Source organism: Emydura macquarii, unplaced genomic scaffold, assembly GCF_026122565.2.
Source record: "Emydura macquarii macquarii isolate MOO-44397 ecotype Brisbane River unplaced genomic scaffold, CSIRO-AGI_Emac_v2 contig_1254, whole genome shotgun sequence".
NCBI lineage: Eukaryota > Metazoa > Chordata > Testudines > Chelidae > Emydura > Emydura macquarii.
Window position 1 is genome coordinate 2,423,331 of NW_027131391.1, and position 18,121 is coordinate 2,441,451.

Sequence of the window (18,121 nt, forward strand, 5' to 3'; positions counted from 1 at the left end):
CCTCTCTTTGCTCAGGGCTGTCTTTCTTCCCCCCCCTACTTTCAGTCTCAAGCTCAGATTGACATAGATCACAAGACACACACAAGTCAGAATCTGCCACCATCCTTCCTGATCTGAGCCAAGAGCCTTTTCTACAGATGGAACGTAAATGGAAACAGCTAAATCTCAGCACTTGCTGTCTCAAGGTAGTAGTAGCTGCAGTAGTAGTGGGATTTTAAATTGCATCTTATCAGTGGCCTCCAATCCACTCTCCAGTGCAGTCAGGGCCCCAGCCCCACCATAGTTACAAGATGTAAAATTCTCTTTCCCTCAAAGCAAAGAGGGATTTTGTAAAACTTTTTAAAACAAAGCACCAGATCATCCAAATGACAATATAATTTTGTTTATTTTCCTTTAATACACTGCTGGTTAAAACTGCCAGGCAGTAGATTTCAGAACATTCCCTCAACCAAACATCCTGGGAAAATTAAAAAATAAACAGCTACATGTACCAAAAATAAAATAACCCACCCACACACCCAGCTCTTATCCCCAAAGAACAAGTATTTGCAAAGTCAGTCTAATCAGAAATAGACATCTGTGCTTTTAACCCAGGGTCCAAGATTGATACAAACAAAAAAAGTCACCGCAAGTTGCTATAACACAAAGCAATGGACAAAAAAAAAAAAAAAAAAAAAATTCCTCCTTCTAAACCTTCCAGTACTAGTGACAAATACAGATGAAGAATTACCCCCTAAGGAAATTGATATTTCTCCCCACATTGCTATATCCTTCATGGTCACTCAAGTCTTGCAGCCTTGAGTAGCTTGCAACTATGCTGTCCTTAATGCTCAACAAATCAGCTGACTGCAAGAAGCCAGTGTTCCCATAGCAAGGAGGGGCATGCAAGCAGCTCATTTGGGCCTTGTCTACATAACCATATCCAAACAATGGGACCCAGTTACAATATAGTTAAGAGTTGCTGTGCAGATGGGACCCAAACACTGTAATTGGGCTAAAGCCTTAAGCAATCCAGGCTACTGCTCTGAAGACCCTGAGAACTCTAATTTTGTTCCAAACAGCTTGGAGCCACCTTACAAACTGGTTAGTTTCTTAAGCAGGAAGATCTTGAGTGCAAGAAGTTCCCAGAAGCAGCCCTGACCCTAGCTGACCAACTAACCTCTAGTGGGTGTTTTACTCATTCCAAGACCCTAACTGAACACTCTTAGATTGAAGCAATGTGATAGAACTGGGATCACTGTCATAGAACAAATAAGCACATTCCTAACACACATGAACAAGAAATAACTATGGCTCAAAGATTTTGCATTTCCTAGATTCACACAAAGAAGAGTTTCTGGTTAAACAAGACTTGTTAAAAAAACTGCTTTTGACATCTGCCTGAGCTGCTGTTTCCCTCTTTCCCTGGGATAAATCTCCATCACACAGCCTCCTGAGCCTTTGCTGTTTGCTATGGATTATTCACATTTCCTGATCAGATAGCACTGTCTCTGGAAGGGAAGAAAGTACTTCAGATTGTTTTTTTATTTTCAATAAAACAGTTATTGGGTGGCGGGTGGGGAGGGAATAAAAACCATGGTCAGCAATGGGAGTTCTGCTAACTAGAACAGGCACAGAGCACCCCACAGCATTTCCCTGACCTCTTCAGAAATAGTTCTTTAACATATAAACTCTGAGTAAGCCAGAGTCCAGGAAGACACAATCCTCGCTACAATCTCCTCCTCACAGACCAATGTCAGAAGTTAAGTGCAGCTGCTACCATATCTTTGGGATGAATCTGTTCAGATCCTATGTGAAATAATCACTAGATTCATGGGTCTGAAGCATCCTCTCACCCTTATGTCAAGATCAGGAATGAAAGACACAATATAAAAGGGGCTTATTTATTAAGCTCTATCTTTTCTTGGGAGGAGTTCTCAGCTCCAACCCACATTAAATATTCCCCCTCAGGAATACATGCTTAAGCCCATTTAAAATCAATCATTAGAGAAAATCTAGTGGAAACAGGCAAGTGTGAAAAAAACCCAAAACTAGTTCTATTAGACTTTGCATGAATTTGTCATGGAGATGTAGCAGAGACAGCATCACTGACTCAGTAACATTCTATACCCTGCTCTCCCTGGGATTCCCACTAAGTAGATCTCCCTCCTGCCCTAATGGGCACAAGGAGCAGACACATGCTTCAGAGATTCCGCTACTAGCAGCAGTTTAAGAGAAATTTTGCCCCAAACCACTTAGACCTTCTCAGAATCTGTTACACATTTTGAGGGCCGTACAGGCTCCAGCAGTCTTCTATCCCTTTCCAAAAGGACTATTCAGGCTACAGCTGAAATTGGACTAGGTTTCCCATGATTGCTATTAGCCTGGTTTCAACCACAGAAGGACCAGTGATGAAGTACTGTATTCTGCTCCTGGTTTAGAGTCCTGCCACAATGGCCAGTCTGGGGGAAGCCCTTTGCTAGTAAGGTCTTGATCCAGGATGGGGTTGACAAACCGGAAGCAGGCCCATGCTCCTACCCAAAATCCGACTGTTACTCTCACCAAGCCACTGAAAAGAATGGACAGGCGGGCACAATGTTTCCTAGGAGCTCCCCATCCCTCTGGAGATTTCTTTGGGGATAGCAAACCTGAAGAAGCCCACAAGTTCCCCTATCACATCCATTACTACGCATCCAGACAGCAGAAACTGTAACAAAGGGCATTCACAAGTAGCTCTGTACTTCAGCTATGATACTCCAAAGCATGGATCATAGGACTATGAGACAGCACCCCGTACTGTTAGAGAGGGAAGTGCCTGGGTTAGGGACGTCTCCTGCTGGAGATAGATTTAAAGAGGAAACAGACATTCCTTAAAACAGAAGCTTCTTCAAACAGACTTGTGATCAAACCACAACAAAAAGGCACCAAAAACAAGCATAAGAATTTGCTTTGGCATTCCACTTGCTTCCACCTGCGATCCCACAGGGAAAGGAAAGATCATTCCACTCACACAAACACTACAGTATAAAGTTACAGTGCTGGCTTAAAGCTACTAAAGCCCAGGGAATTCAGAGTTAAGGATGAAACAGATCCTCACTCTCCTAATACACTGCAGAAGACACAGGGCTCAGTCATGCACTCCTTGCACTCCTGGCCTCAGTGGGAGTTTGGGGCACCTTGAGAACATAGGTGTGTAAGGCTGGCTACAATTCTGAGATCCCACACCCTAGGCACAACAGGAGGGTGGGGAGGAAAAAAAATAAATCAAAGAATCTCCACCTGCGGTTTGAATCCCCTGGGCTGGGAAGATTCAAGTCAAGCCCATAATATCATCACGTTGCTTTTTGTGATTTAAATAATTTTTATGATTTTTGAAAAAAAACTTGAAACAAAACCTGTTTTCTAAACAATCTGCCCCACAGAATGCAACTGCCCATCCTCAGGCTTCTCAAGGTACATGGAGCCATGGCCTGCATGTATTTGCTTCATCCTGTCCACTATTACAAGTATGCGCACACAGAGACCAGATCCATATATGCCTGCTGATGTTTGTTTGTAAGTCTTACTGAGTTTTTACGCTACCTTGATTATTTCTAACTTGTCTTCTAACCCCCAGGGCATTAGCCTGCATTACAGACTAATAGAGTGGAGAAGCCCCTTGTTTACAGAAGCAAAATAGCAGCCCAGCATTTTATGCACTTTCCAAAGGGAAACAGCCAGCCAGAGTATGAAGCGTGTCATGGAAGCAATCACTGACTGTCCACTCTTTTCCACCATGCACCAACCACGCCTGCTGATTTAGGGGTTCCCAGTGAAGGGATGCAGGTTCACTGCAACATCACAAGTAGCACTGCACTAATAGTTACAGGCCTTGACATGCAGTGTAATTCGCATTGTTGACCTTGCTCAACCTCAACCATCCATCCCTAAATACAAATAGAAACCAACTTCAGTGAAAGGCACCAGCTGAATGATAAGATATTCCAACACATCAACAACAGAAAAACAAAGAAGCCCTAATACATCCCCAACCCCCCGCAAGTCACGTACCTTTTACCAGTCTTAACCAACTGAAATGCAGATGCAGCTATGAAGAGGTCTAGGTAAGGCAAGCCATAATCAGACCTCAAGACTCACTCATATGTTGGATGAGTCCCTCCCGCCACCCCACCCCCACCCTTCTATAGTCCTTATTTAAAAAAATTAAAATAAAGCACTTGCTTCCTTTATCCCAAAAGGATCCTTCAAGTGAAGTCTGAAGCTGCCATAAAGGGAAGGGCTGAAACAGGAAAGCAAAAAAAGAAAACTTTTATTATAGTACCATATTGGAGCCAGGAGACCCAGCAAGCAGCTAAGGGAGGGGGCCCAAATCCACGTGAGCACCTCGCCCCTAGTGCACAGGATCAGGCTTGATAACCAAGTTAAGGGAGCAAAAAATATTCCACTTTAAAAAAACAAAACAAAAAAACCAAACTGAATTAATTTTAATTGAGAAACATAGCACAAGCCTAATGCTGTGAAGGCCACCCCTAAAGACACACCGCTTAATTCTCAGGTGGGAGTCCAGCACAGAACCAGTGCATTGCCCCTATTAGGAGGAACAGGAATCAGCTACCCTGGCTTTGCAGAGGAGTGGACTAATCTAACAGGCCTCTTCCATCTCTAACTCCTATGATCCTAGATGTGGGGCCCTTGAGTTCAAGTTGTGAAAGGTGCAGACTCAGAGGTGCAGGAGGAGACTTGTGCCTAAGAAATGCCAGCATCTTAGGGACAGAGAAGAGCATGCTCCTCAATTGAAAGGAAGGCTTGTTGTTTTCAAGACCAAGTTCTTGGTTTATCTAACAAATCAGGGCAGTTTGTGCTGAACCGAAGAAGCTCCTGCTATTTGATTAAGGTCCAAAATCCTGTGCTGTTCTAGTGTATTAGAGTGACCAGGTGATGACCAAAGAGATCAGGGGAAAATCATAAAGTTAGACAAAATTTTATGGGCACTCAGAATAAAATACATCCTCAAGATACACCTTTTATTGGCTTATACATTAAAAAAATAAGCATTCTAGGCGTGATAAGGCTCCAGGAGGAGACAGCTCAATGAAGCTGCTAGTCCCAGGTCTCCAAAGTATTTCAGAGCTTGGCTTGCTCTGGAGATTTACTGCTGACCTTCTCTCCCAATGTGTAGGTTTCACTACAGCCAAACGTTCTCTGACAGTTTTACCAACTGAACTGCTCATGCATGCATTAGTGGCTGGTAGTAGCAATGGGAGAAAGATCACCTGGGTCCTATATTCTGCAGCAGACATGCAGAATCAGAACTGTGGTTAAACACAAAACAGTAACGCAGCTGCTTGGAAAGATGGCTGATTTGGGGACCAAAGCTCTGACAGAGCCCCTAGCTCCTGTCTTGGCACTCATGGCTAGGCAACACTTTCCAGCTTGAAAATTAGTGGGAAGAAAGTAAAGGCCTTGGCTACTGTAAACAGACTACTCATAGAGCTCTGCTGACTCTTCACCAAGAGACTCCATCTAGCTTATCTGAAGGCCAGGTGTCAGTTGAGCAGCTACATACAATTGTGCTCAAAAGCAATTGGTAGAAAAATTCAGAATGCAGGGAGGAGCAGCAGGGGGATTATTACTCCGTGAAGCTGCACAGTCTGAAGCAGATGAGATGCTTGCCAGCAGAAACAGATTCAGCCCAAGGCAAAGAGAATTCTGCCCTGAGGACCCAGAGGATGGATGCTTTTAGAATGGAAGCTGACAAGGCTGGTGCCTCAAGACTTGAGCTCCAAAGAATACCCTTGACCCTGACTGTGCAAGGTGCTGGGGCTTCCTTTGGGGAAGGGAGCACTCACTGCCAACTCCCATAAGTCAATGGGAATTGACGCTACCCAGCGCCTCGCAGATTCAGACCTTAAGAGATGCCAGCTGCCCAAGGCCCTCCAGTTCCAGATCACATCATGTGTGGATTGCACATTGCAGATTTTTGTTTCCATACTGCTCTCCTGGTTACGCAAGAGCTAGGGCCAAGCAGCCCTCCCTCCACCCCCCCACCCACACAGAACACATGACCTTCATGTGGGAGCAGAATTCTCTTGCTAACCTATCAGTGAGGGAAGTGACTAGGGGAGCTAAGACCCATCACCAGGAGACCACGGAAGCTGACCAGATTGGTTTACAGCATTTTCCATCTATTTTATCCATCTCCACAATGGATGGAGACGCTCCTCCTACAGGACTGAGAGGCTGAGCTCCTTGGCACTTGCCAGCATCCAACTCTTAGGCACATCCTGATATTCCAAAGCCTACACAAGACAGTTAATGGGAGGTACCAACTGCAATCTCACACTACTGCAGACTGGCTCAAGTCAATGCAGCTGATGCAGAAGGATTACAGGGTCATTGGCAAGTACTTAAAGGGTTGCTCTACTGTCTTATGGCTGCCAGACTACTGATCACTGTCAGGAGGTACAAGCATTGGGGGCTCAGAGCCTCCATTTCCTGGTCACCTGGTTCTCAGCTCCTCCATGGGAGACACTGTGCACTAGAGAGGGCGAGATGGGATGAGGCCTGAAGAAAGCCATTGCGAAGAAAAATATTAAAAGGAAATAAAAGCCACAACTGATACCGAAAACAAATGCACCCAGGGCAGAGACACTGCAGCGAAAAGCCAGATTATTGCAAGTCACAGCAGAACCCCTCAGCAATGATCTAACATCGCAATCAACTAGGCAAGTCTCTCCCAACTGGTACAGAAAATCAAGCCAAATAATTCCCTCAGCTCTTGTTGCAATTCTCACCCTGAAGGAGGAACCTTTCCCTGGAGACCAACCGGCAAGTCTGAGCCTGTGTATCTTTAGGACAGAGAAGTACCGTGCATTTAGTTACACACATTCAGGTAGCTGTTGAAAAGCCAGTCTCTTTCCCCCGTAATTATTAGTCACCCAAAGGCACCGAAATATCTGTGCATACTTCTGGCCAACACACACACCTAGTCTCATTTCAAAGGCTGCTTTTCCAGGCAACATTCAAAGGGTGCTTTCTGGCTTAGCTTCTTAAGCTGGGACCAATTATCCGTCTGGACAAGGGTACGGTGCTAGGATCACGCAGCTTCCTCTCAGTGCAGAATATGGACCAAAGTTCACCAGCATCAGCTTCCTACAGCCCAGACAGACAGCAAGGATCCAGTTTAGTCTCAAGTGCCCTGGAGAGGAAGGGATGCTGCTTATGGTGCAACAGGGGGAGCCAAGGCCTTGCTGCTTGCTGGCTGGGGGAAGGCGAGCTCCCCCTTACCTGTACCTGCTGTTCATTCCAAATGAACAACTTTTTTTTTCTTTTAAATTATGAAAAATATGGAGAAACTGAAAGCAACCGCATTTGGTCCAACTCCTTTCCTCCTGGCCCGCATCCCCTACCCCTGCCTCTCTGCATGGGGCTTGCCCTCATAACCGGCAGAGGCAGAAGAGGGTGGGAATGAAGACACCAAAGGCCACCAATATAGGGAACATGAGGCTGCTGTTGTCCGAGGCGTAGGGGTTTGGTGTCCGGGGACCTGACTGAACCCGATTCTTATTGGCCTGTTTTTTAATGCTGGAGCCTTCATCATACTCTTCTTCATCTTCCTCATCCTCCTTTTTCTCCAGGCCTGGGTGAGGCTGCAGCTTTGGAACATCTGTTGGAAGAGAAAAATTCACTATTGTAACTGCTGCAAGGAACTATCACAATTTCAATAGGCAACTGAGTCAAGTTGTCCCTTTGTGATCTCCCACACCCCAGCCCCAGCCAGTAGGAACAGGGCATTGGGGGCACCCCGTAAACATACACAGTCCCACACTGCCAGGGCTCCCACTCCAATACAAGCACCCTAATTCATGGAGATGGCTCCACTCTCAGCTTGTGGAGCAAGTTAGCAGATGAAGAACCTTCCTGTGAGGACAGAGCAACATCACCACTCTCCAGCCTCTCATGCAAGAACTTATGCCCCAACCCAATCCCTAATGCTCCTGGTAGCCTTGTAGATCCCATGCAGTGTAGACTTACTGCCTTGATAATCATGTGCCTCCCAACCCACACAAGGACCTACCTCACATCAGCTTCCCCATAACCTGCCAGTGCCACTCCACATATCCACCAAAGCAAAGCAACGTACATACCAACCCATCTCCTCAGCTTTGCTGGCCTGAGTCCTGAATTCAAACTCCCCATATAGCAATATACTGTGCTGCTACTAGACCACAGGGCCAACCCCTTGCCTGCAGTCAGCAATCTCTGATCTCTAGAGCAGCAAACAGACCAGCCATTGGACAACAATCTCAGCTGAGTCCTCTGACTCTAATAGGCCCTATGGCTCAAAACACAGCAATGAAAGAGCAGGGACTCCTGCTAACCCTTCCCACAAAGTATACACATTGCACAGCTATTCAGAGAGATTAAGTTTGGGAAAATTGTAGTGGCATCCTCAGAGCCAAGAGGGCAGAAGCCCAGAGGGGGGTAAAAGCAGTAGGCCAGAAACACTGAATGATTACTGGCTAAAGAGGTCTCCAGCACCAGCTCTTTTGCAACGCGGCTCACAACATCTAACTGCCACAGAGTTTAGCTATAAGCCTGTGTAACAGCCACTGAGACTGACAAGGCCTCCAGTTTTTGAATTAGACACAACCTACTTTCCAAATGAAGCAGCTTTGTACACTTGGAGCAAAGGACTGGGGAGACAACACACCTGTGATGCACTAGAGCAAGTCCTCACAGCGAACAGCTGAAGAAGATAGGCCTGGCTGAGAAAAGTCAGTGAAGGCTGCCACTATACAGAGAACGCTGTACATATGCTTTAAAAGGCAACGGGCTGCCCTTCAAGCTAAAATGTCTTGAAGGATTATCAGTTAAAACTTACCATCCACTGTTCCTTGCAGGATGTATAGTGCACAGATTTTCGGATTGTCGTAGTATCCCTAAAGAAAGGGAAGGCAGAGGTCAGTGCTGCAGCATCAAAGGAGGAATACTCTCCATCAGACTCACTTCCCCTCTCCCTATGCACATCTGCACCATGTGGCAGTGCATGAGGGATTGGGTGGAGAGGAGAGGTGAGAAAAAGAAGGGGCCTTCCCCTAGCTAAGGTTTGTTACCTTGACAAATTCAATGTGGAGCTTCCCTGTAAATGTGGAAACCTCTCCTTGGACACTCAGCTTCCCCTTTTTGATGCTGATGGGAATGATCTCGTCGTGAGCTGTGCTGTGCCCGACTCGGTCAAAAATGTCCAAGTCCTTCACCACCACGTGGCCATTCAAGCGCACATCAAACACCTTCAGGGATGGAAGAGATTGCAGAGCATCAGAAGGGAGCCAGGCACATGACAGACAACAGGACAGAATCAGCCTGCGCTCATTACACAGCCCGGGAGACAAAAGGTATTACTGCACATGCAACGCCACCAAACCAGAGCAGTCTGTCTCCACCCTCTAGATGAGAAAGACTCAGCCCAAGAATAGAGCACTGAAGTTAAATATTTATGCCCTTTAAAAATGGTTTCAAATACACAACATATATCCTGCCTCTAACACATCTCCATCACTGCTGTTCAGTACTGAGGACTGCAGAGAGTTTTATTCAGTCCTATCCTCAGAGATACCATGCACCCACACCTCCTGTTGATTCAAGTGGGAGCTGTGAGTACTCAGCACCTCTAAAAATTGTGCTCGTGGCTTTTTAATCCCAGGAGTCTGGGTGGGAGAGATATGAGGGAAAGAAACAAATGTTGATGAGACCAGAGGCAGAATGAAGGGGATGAGTTAGGTAAAGAAACTGAACTGCTAATATGTGCACATTCAGCACGGAAGCTTATCTCTGGGCTGCGGTGACTCAAGCATCACTCATTCTGGGATGCCATCAGAATTGTGTAAAGAAAGCAAAGCCAGGAATATGTTCGTCCTTAAATCCTACAGAACTCTATTTTGTCAGGAGAGTCTCCTGTTCCCATCCAATAATTTCCACACTTCTGATCAGACTCTACAGACCAATTTTGCTGCTTGAAATAATGACCAAGTAGGAAAGCAGCATGGTCCAGTGTATAAAAAGCAGGACTAGGAATAAGAAGATTTGGGTTCTAATTCAAGCTCTTCCACTGAGTTAGTGTGTGGTCTTGACCCCTCTGTGCCTCAGTTTTCCCAAAATAGGAATTACAAAGCTGGGGAAGAATCATTAAATGCTTTGATGTCTCCAGAAGAAAGGTGCTATACAAAAGTCAAGTGCTAGTCACATTTAGCTATACAAAGTCATTTGAAGACATGACTTCACAAGTATATCCAGTTCTCCTGTATATTAGAAGTACAGATGGGAGCTCAGTGTCACTCTGGAATGCATCCTTAGGAACAAGTTCATTCCTAGGGCAGCTCCATTGGCATCAGTGGAGTTACATTAGAGAGATGAGTGTAACCCTTACTACATTTCTTTCACCCCTTTCTATGGCTGTTCCTGTCCATGCATATAAAACACATAACAGATGGTGACGTGCAAGAAGGCAGAAGGGAGCTGTGACCCTAAGGTTCACTGTGACCCGCTGGCAAAAGGTTCACTGCCATGTAACAGCAACTCCTATCAGGCCGGACAAACGCACACACTTAACACATTGCAGTCATGGTATTTATGTAAGGTATCAAATGAAAATGCTTATCATACTGGTCATCATAATCATTTGTGATGTATGTAGGGGCAACAATTAAGAAATGGTATGTGTATACTGAAACCAGGCAAAGCAGGCAGGATTGATAAAGAAGGTTTTCCTAGACAAAGGAATGGTGATTAACTTCTCTGCCTAAGTCTCCAGTGTAAACCAAGCATGGTAAAAGCCAACATAAGCAAGTTTCATTTGCATATTAAGTCAACAGGAAAGTCAAATTAACAAAAGGATGAGAAAGACAGCATGAACAGTACAACATCTGCAAACCATCGGGGGACAAGGACTTTGTCTGGGAGCACACCTCAAAAGAATACACTTCAAAGGTTTGCTGGACTATAAGAAGGAGAAGGAACCCCCTGGGGACTCATTTCACTGAAAAACACCCCTGGCAAAGGGGAGTGATTCCTAAAAAATCAGGATCCTGGTTTGACTGAAAATTTATAAATTCGGTGAAAGGACTTTGAGGGTAAGAAAAATGCTTCAGCCAAAGAACTGTAAGCTCACTAAAGATAGGTTTAGACTCTAAGAAGCATGTTACTCTTTTGTTTTATTTGTAACCATATCTGTTTCCACTATCTTTACTCAGGATCACTTACATCTCTGTTCTTAATAAACCTATTTTTGGTTATGCTATAAATTCATCTGAGTACTGTTAAGTAAAGTGTGACTCCTCAGCTGACTTCACAAGCTGGTGTGTAATATGCCTCTTTGGAGACAGCAGACTTGTTAATTTCTGTGAGCATCCAGTGACATGGGCTAGATACTGCAGAGGAATTGACAAGGAGTTTCAGAGGGTGAAACCTGCAAGGCAAAGTAAAAACTGGCAGAGCTTTTGAGGGATTGTTTGGGTGGTTAACAGACCAGAGCGCCAGGGAATTGACACACACTTTAGCTCCCATGAGACTCTCTCTCGCCCTCAGCAGTGGTTAACGAGGTGACTCACAGTCCTGAATTCCCAGAGAGAGCACGTCACAGCCCTAGACAGGAATAAGCATCATCAGAGATAACCAAGGACAGACTCTGGATCCAGGGGAGACAGCTTACCTTCTGCTGGGACTGTGCAAAATAGACTTCTGCAAACTTCAACACCACAACGTAGTCGCCCTCCTCCTTGATGGGGACTTCATAGCCAAAGGTCTCCTCGTTGTAACGCTCAGTCTGGTACAGAATCTGATCCTCTGTGTTGGACCGTAAGATTGGCAGCTTCATACCATAGTCAGAGGCTGGGTTTCAAATATAAATCAACAAGAAAGCAAGGATTAACTTCTGAGGCACTGGCTGATGATAACTCTATATTCCAAGCACCTGCAGGAGGACCAATTCTCTTGAGCACCCCATATTTCCTCCTAATTCTGACCAATAGGGGGCACTACTATCATTCAAGTATCCCCCTCCCCACTTTACCAACAGCCACACTTTTTTGAATCCAGCACATCACAGGGAAAGACAGATTGAGCAGTGGCTGGAGAATATCCAGAACCCGAAGAAAGCTGAATCCTATACAAACACACTGCTCTCTAATAATATAGCAACCACCCCCAAGCCAGTTAGCAGAGAAGTCCTATTTCACATTTTGAGATTGTTTTAAATCACTTTCTAGAATCAATCCCTGTACAGCACGCACTGTCCATGCACAACTTACTCTTACCTCATCTTACTCAGTCTTTTTTGTCCATTGTTACCCTGTCCATTGTAAATGGTTCCGAGTGTCCCTGTCCCTCAGCCCTTATTTTAGCTAGTACAGACATTCTGTTTCAAGCGTGCTGATCCATTTGGCTCCCTAATCCTGTCTCCCAAGAAATAAAGCCTAATCCATGTCAAGTGAGGCCAACAGGGTCAGAGGAGTTGGCCATGAAATCAGATTTCTCTAAAGAAAGAGCACTTAGAACTTTTAATGTAACCAGCATGACTGCAGTGCGCATATGAAACAAAGTCAACTGAGGACCGCGTCACCTCAGATAATATAATCCCATCCCCTGTACCTGATTTGAAATTAAAAACCTAATTACAATTTTTCCTAAAAAAAATTAAAAAGCCATGTTCCACCCAAGAGAAAACATGGAGGCTGGGAGACCGATGTGTGCATTAGAAGGATCTTAATAAAACCCCTTTCTTCTTGCTAATAATTCTTCAAACACCACACAGGGAACCTGAATCAATAAGGATGTGTGCACCTGAGGGCTCTGATGACCATGCAAACCACCCCAGCTATGATTTCATGGGTTCCACATCAGAGCCACTTGTGTGCTGTGAGCCTTTTCTTCAGTTATCTGCACACCACACAATGAAGAATTTTTGAAGAACATGTATAGCTGTGCTAGTATCTGAAGCAATCATGGAGGTTAAATACTTGTTTGCCCTTCCTTAATGTTTAATATCTGTATTACAATGGAACTCAGAGTCCTATTGTACTGGGCACTCTATAAACATGTAAGATGACATAAGCCCCAAAGAGCTTACAATCTAAAATGCTATTCCCATCAGACGAAGAAGGGGAGACTATGGATGGCATTTGCACAACTGGCACTTGCAGTCAGCAGTGAAAGCTAATCCAAGCTTTTAGTTGTTATCTGACAGTTGCTATTTCCACTCCCATTCCCATGGAAACAGACATTAGACTGGCCAATTCGGAGGAAGCAAAAAGCTCCACCCAGTTGCCCAGCACCAACGTCCAACCAATGGAAGTCATGGAGGCTTGATCATCAGAACGACAGGAGATGAAGAGCTCTCACTGTTCTCACATCCAGCTGTAAATACATCCCTTTTTCCAGCTACATGTTAAATAGTAGTTCAAGTAGCTCATAAACACTAGCCCAAATCCTTGTGTTACGCTGCAGATTAGCGATAGGAAGTTCTTTGTCAGGCTGGGATAGTGACCATCAGAGTGAACTGGGCCAATCACACAAATGACTTGAGTTCATTTGCATGCTGCAGTTCTGTATGGTGCAACAGAAGTGGATCTGAATTAGCAGTATTTTAGTTATGGTGAAGAATGACTGAAGAACCAAGACAGAAACATACCATTACACATTAAAAGTAACAGAAGTTTCCACAAATCTCATGTTTGGCACCCGGATACGCTATAAATACCTTAGCTATACTTTCTCCCTGAGGTCCCAGGATCAGAATTTGAGGCTTGAGGGAAACAACCCAAAAATAACATCCTAGGACTTCTCAGTAGTCAGCAGCAGGACTTCTGCTGCAGCCATTACCTGTCCATCTATGCAAATGGGAGCAGAACGAGTAACTGAGGGAACCAAAATGATGGTGCAATAAAAACCGTTAAGGGAGAAGCGAGATAGCAGTTGAGCTCACGGGTTAAAGTCTCTCACTTGCTGAGCCTGACACCATGATTGCAGCAGGGTTATTGTAACAGACTGCTGTTCAAAGAGGCACCATGAACACTCTTCTGGGAGGAGCAAACCACAACTGTGCTGCACTGTTTGAAAAGGAACTTTTTTTTCTCCAATTGAAAAAGAGATTGTGAGAGTCCAAAGGGACATTTTCTTCCAAGTTGCAGCTGCAAGTGTTAAGCATAGAGTTATAGGTCAACTACCCCTTAACATTAATAATGATATTTGAACACCTACAGCTACTGAAACACAGGCCACCAGCAGATAAGCCTTTGGTGGGGCAAATTAAAAGCTTATAAGCTTTACAGAGTATATATATTTAAATGGTAAACTCCTCCGGGCTGTTACTTGTGTGTGAAGGGCCAGCTACACTTAGGGCACTGTGTAAGTAGTGATACCAACATTGCAAGGAGAGTTGCATCAACACCATGTGCTACAGCTGTAGCAGTGATAGGAAGGCGACCCCAGCCTTGAATGGGTAGTTTGCCTTGCTTGCACTACAAGAGGTACTTGTTGCTACAATGGTGCAGCTTAAGGCAGTTAGACCTTTGTGACACTTGCAGCTAAGTGATGTTGTGCTGCTCCCATCAGCAGCAGTGGGCAATTTTCACACCACAGACAAGGCTTTGCAAGCCCAGCAGCCTTTGCAACACTGAATATGGACCAGAGTGTTTGCTACTGGGAGCCACCGTACCTTACTAGAACAGGGATCACCATCTTCAACTTCAGGCATGATTGTAATATTAGAACACCCAGAAGTGGGGCAAGGGAGCACAGTAACTTGCTTCCCGAGACACACTATCCACGCTGGGGGCAGATATAGAAAGCAGCCTCTCACTTCATGAGGCTTAAGAGCTGACTGGCTTCCCTCCTACTCTGAAACAGGGGATCCAAGGTGTAGCTGTAACACATTCTACGTCCTACCCCCTCTGGTGGATTTTTGGTTTCACTGTTCCAGCAGCTACAACAGTGGCACATAACCCCTACTAGTGTATTCCCATTTACTGCTTTCACACAGAGCACAGCTAATGGAGAATCATGCCATAAACTGAGGGCTGAAGCTCTGCTGCCAGAAACGGTGAGTGAGTCAGCAGCCACATTTCCATTTAACCTGACCTTCTGTGCAATAGGTATTAGGGTTCCTTATTCACCAGCAGGTGCTCAGCCCTGCTGATCTCTGGTAGAATTCCATCATTGGGTAATGGGTGCTGCCACCATGCAACACGCATCTCAACCATGGAAATTGCCTGAACCCTGTGCTTCTCTCACTGAGACAGTTCTAGGCTGGGCTTCAAACTTGCAGCCCCTGCTGCGAAAACTGGAGTCTTTCTCTGGAAAAAGCAAGCTGCTGCCTGTTGTTAGTTTGGCAGCCTGACCTCTCAACATCACCTATCAAGAGTAAGTTCCACTTCAGTCCATGAGGACAAACTTCCCTTCAGATGACATTCCTGCTGTCTAAAGCAGGAAGCTAGCAGTTTTACCAGACTAAACCCTGCAAGTCTCATCCAGTTAGCAGGGAGCTACCATATTTTTGGTGAGACACAGAGTGTGCTCAATAGAGGGGATTTTTTTTTTAAATGTTTGCAATCCAGTTTTGCAAGCTACAGCCAACATAGCAGTCTATCAGCTCCTATAGGCATCCTCCCTACCACTGCCCAAAGGCTTTGCTTAGTAGAAGTTAAATAACTTCTATTAAAGTTCTTGTCACTGAGAAGTATTTTGATATTTACAGCTTTCTGATGGACAGCAGAGGGAGCCCAAACTGTCTGCTCCTATGAGGTCTGATGCAGGGTGCCCTGCAGCCTCTGCTACCCTCTCAGAAGTTAGATCTAGACTCTTAATGAGACTCTAGTGGCCTAGCAGTTTCGAGAGTGCAGCCATTCACAGATACAAACAAATAAGCAACTTTTGCTCAGTTAGGATCACATGCTAGACTCATGACATAATCACAGAGGTGGAAAACACCAACCTCCCAACTGTTCTCCCCTGCCTGCTGAAACAGAGCACATGCTGTAAAGTCAGACTCTGCACCTCTACAAACACTTGCTCTCATGGATGCTTCAGGCCAGAAAGGGAGTCATGGTGGCAGCAACAGGTAGCTCTGAGTGTTATACAAGTTCACATGTGTGTGTTGTCAGCACTTAAGATTTACAGAGTCCAGTACTGTCCCTTTCTCATCTGGAGAGGAATAAGGGCACAGTCCTGAGAGCAGCCTTCCATTGCCACATGGCTCATAACATACAAGGTACTAAAGGATACCAAGTCCTTTCTGGTCTCTCTTCACTCCCCAACAAAAATCCTCCTCAGTGACTGGAAGTTACAGGAGAGGGAATGAAGGAGCAGAATGGGTACCCAGCAGGGCAAGTGCTTAGGTTACCAGCAGCAAAATGGCAGCCAAGTCAAAGAGAAGTCTAGGAGCAGGGGAACCTTTATCATATTAACAGATGTGGAGAGGGTTCAGCACTTGCTTGGTGACTGGAGACAAGAACTGCTGAGCCAGGGAATCCTCCAGAGGAGTCCAGACCCCCCCAGCCAAGAGTTCCAGATGGGGAAAGGAAGAGGTGAGGAGAAAGGCCAGGAGCAAGCAGTAAGGGACAAAGGAGGCTGAAGGGGACGGGAGGCTAACCTAGCTGTGCAGCACATACAGGGCTGCTCCCGGAGGGAGTTTGGCCCCTCAGGGCTTGTCGGGGGTCTCCAGCCAGACACTTACCGGTGCTGACAGACACATGCCAGCAGGGCTCTGACGTCATGGACGGACAGTCGCCCCTTCATTCCCCCTCCTTGACAGATACCTGGCTAGGAGCCGTTCCTCCGGTAAGGGTAGGTGGGCAGCAAGCCCCATCTACACCTGGCATCTGCTCCCTGACCCAGAAGCCTCCATACTTCCCCGGCCAAGGGAGCGGGAAAGAGCCTAGCCCGGCTCCAGACAGCCCCATTAACCACTGCTCCAAACGGTCACCGAGCCTGCCGCGGGGGCAGCCGTGGTGTTGCCGGCTGGGCCCCTCGGGGGAGGGTGAAGTGCCCAGCAGATACGCGTCTATCGACACCTCACACCGCCCGCCCGCTGCATGGCGAGAACGGACCCTGCTTCTCCCGGGCATGGGCAGCGCCGCGCACGGGGACGGCACAGCCGTGGCTGAGCGCACTGGAGGGGCAGGACGTGCTGAGGGGCGAAGGGAGCACGGCGGGGGAGCGGCCCGGGGGCAGGCAGGCAGGCAGGCAGGGAGGAGAGGAGACGACGAGAACAGATCGGAGGGAGGCGGGACGTGGCGAGGCCTCCGGCTTCCTCCCCCCGGGCCCTCACCTCGGCCCACCCGGCCCTCGAGCGGGTCCTTGCGGAAGTGGATGCCGTTCACGTCCACATGGGCCTCGCCACCCGCATTCACGGCCCAGATCACGTTGTCTGTCAGGCCGGCGCCCGAGGCTCCCAGCAGGGCCGCCAGCACCAGAGCCGCCCCAGCCGCCCAGCGGGCCCCGGCCGCCCCCATCTCCGGCTCCCGGCTCCTGCGCTCAGCTCAGCTCAGCTCAGCTCAGCGCAGCCCCGCCCCGCCGCACATGCCGCCCTCCTCTTCCTGCCGCTACCGCGGCAAAGGGGCAGCCTAACCCGCTGGCCAGAAGACTGGGGACCAGCCAACCAGTCACCGCCCGGGGTCTTGAATGTTAACTACCTGCCCGTCTCCCATTGGCCAACGGATTTCCCATATTTGTATATTAATAGAACAGCGAGCCAATGAGAACGAGTCAGGATAGCAGGTTTGATTGAGAGATAAGGTACAAGGCAGCTAAGGCTGTTGGGTTGGCAAAGGCGGGGGAAAGTGGGGACGGGAGCGGACCATGTGCAGGGGGTGGTGCCACATTCCCCCCGAACAAGTCCTATTTCCGAGCGGCTGATAGGTTCCTCCTCCCACTGGGCTTTTACCATTCGCTCAGGGGGGGGGGCTCGGAACACACCACCTGCCCGAGGTGAGAGAAGCGCCTCCACAGCTGGGCCGGGCTCCTTGCGCGACCCCTAGGATACAGGGGGCAAAACGGCAACGCAGTGTCGCCTCGGTACTGCCGCCACTCCCGAGCCAGGCAGACCGGCCTTTCTATCGGCCTGACGGAATCCCCGGCTCGCTCCCAC

The 18,121-nt window shown here is 47.0% G+C and overlaps 1 protein-coding gene across 1 annotated transcript; it reads right to left on the reverse strand.

Moving 5' to 3' along the window:
- Positions 1–4,269: 4,269 nt before the first annotated feature.
- On the reverse strand, positions 4,270–17,666 carry MLEC (malectin). The gene is made up of 5 exons (XM_067550087.1): positions 17,303–17,666; positions 11,690–11,868; positions 9,096–9,272; positions 8,864–8,921; positions 4,270–7,645 (listed from the first exon to the last, which is right to left on the reverse strand). Exons 1-5 carry the CDS (start codon positions 17,484–17,486, stop codon positions 7,416–7,418), a joined length of 828 nt encoding a protein of 275 aa, XP_067406188.1. The 5' UTR covers positions 17,487–17,666; the 3' UTR covers positions 4,270–7,415.
- Positions 17,667–18,121: the final 455 nt, after the last annotated feature.

Excerpts from the sequence above, each read along its gene's own strand:
- MLEC (XM_067550087.1), bottom strand. The coding sequence starts at position 17,486 with ATGGGGGCGGCCGGGGCCCGCTGGGCGGCTGGGGCGGCTCTGGTGCTG. Across the intron at positions 11,869-17,302 it reads CGAGGGCCGGGTGGGCCGAG|CCTCTGACTATGGTATGAAG; the intron begins GTGAGGGCCCGG and ends TTTGAAACCCAG. Across the intron at positions 8,922-9,095 it reads TCCACATTGAATTTGTCAAG|GGATACTACGACAATCCGAA; the intron begins GTAACAAACCTT and ends CCCTTTCTTTAG.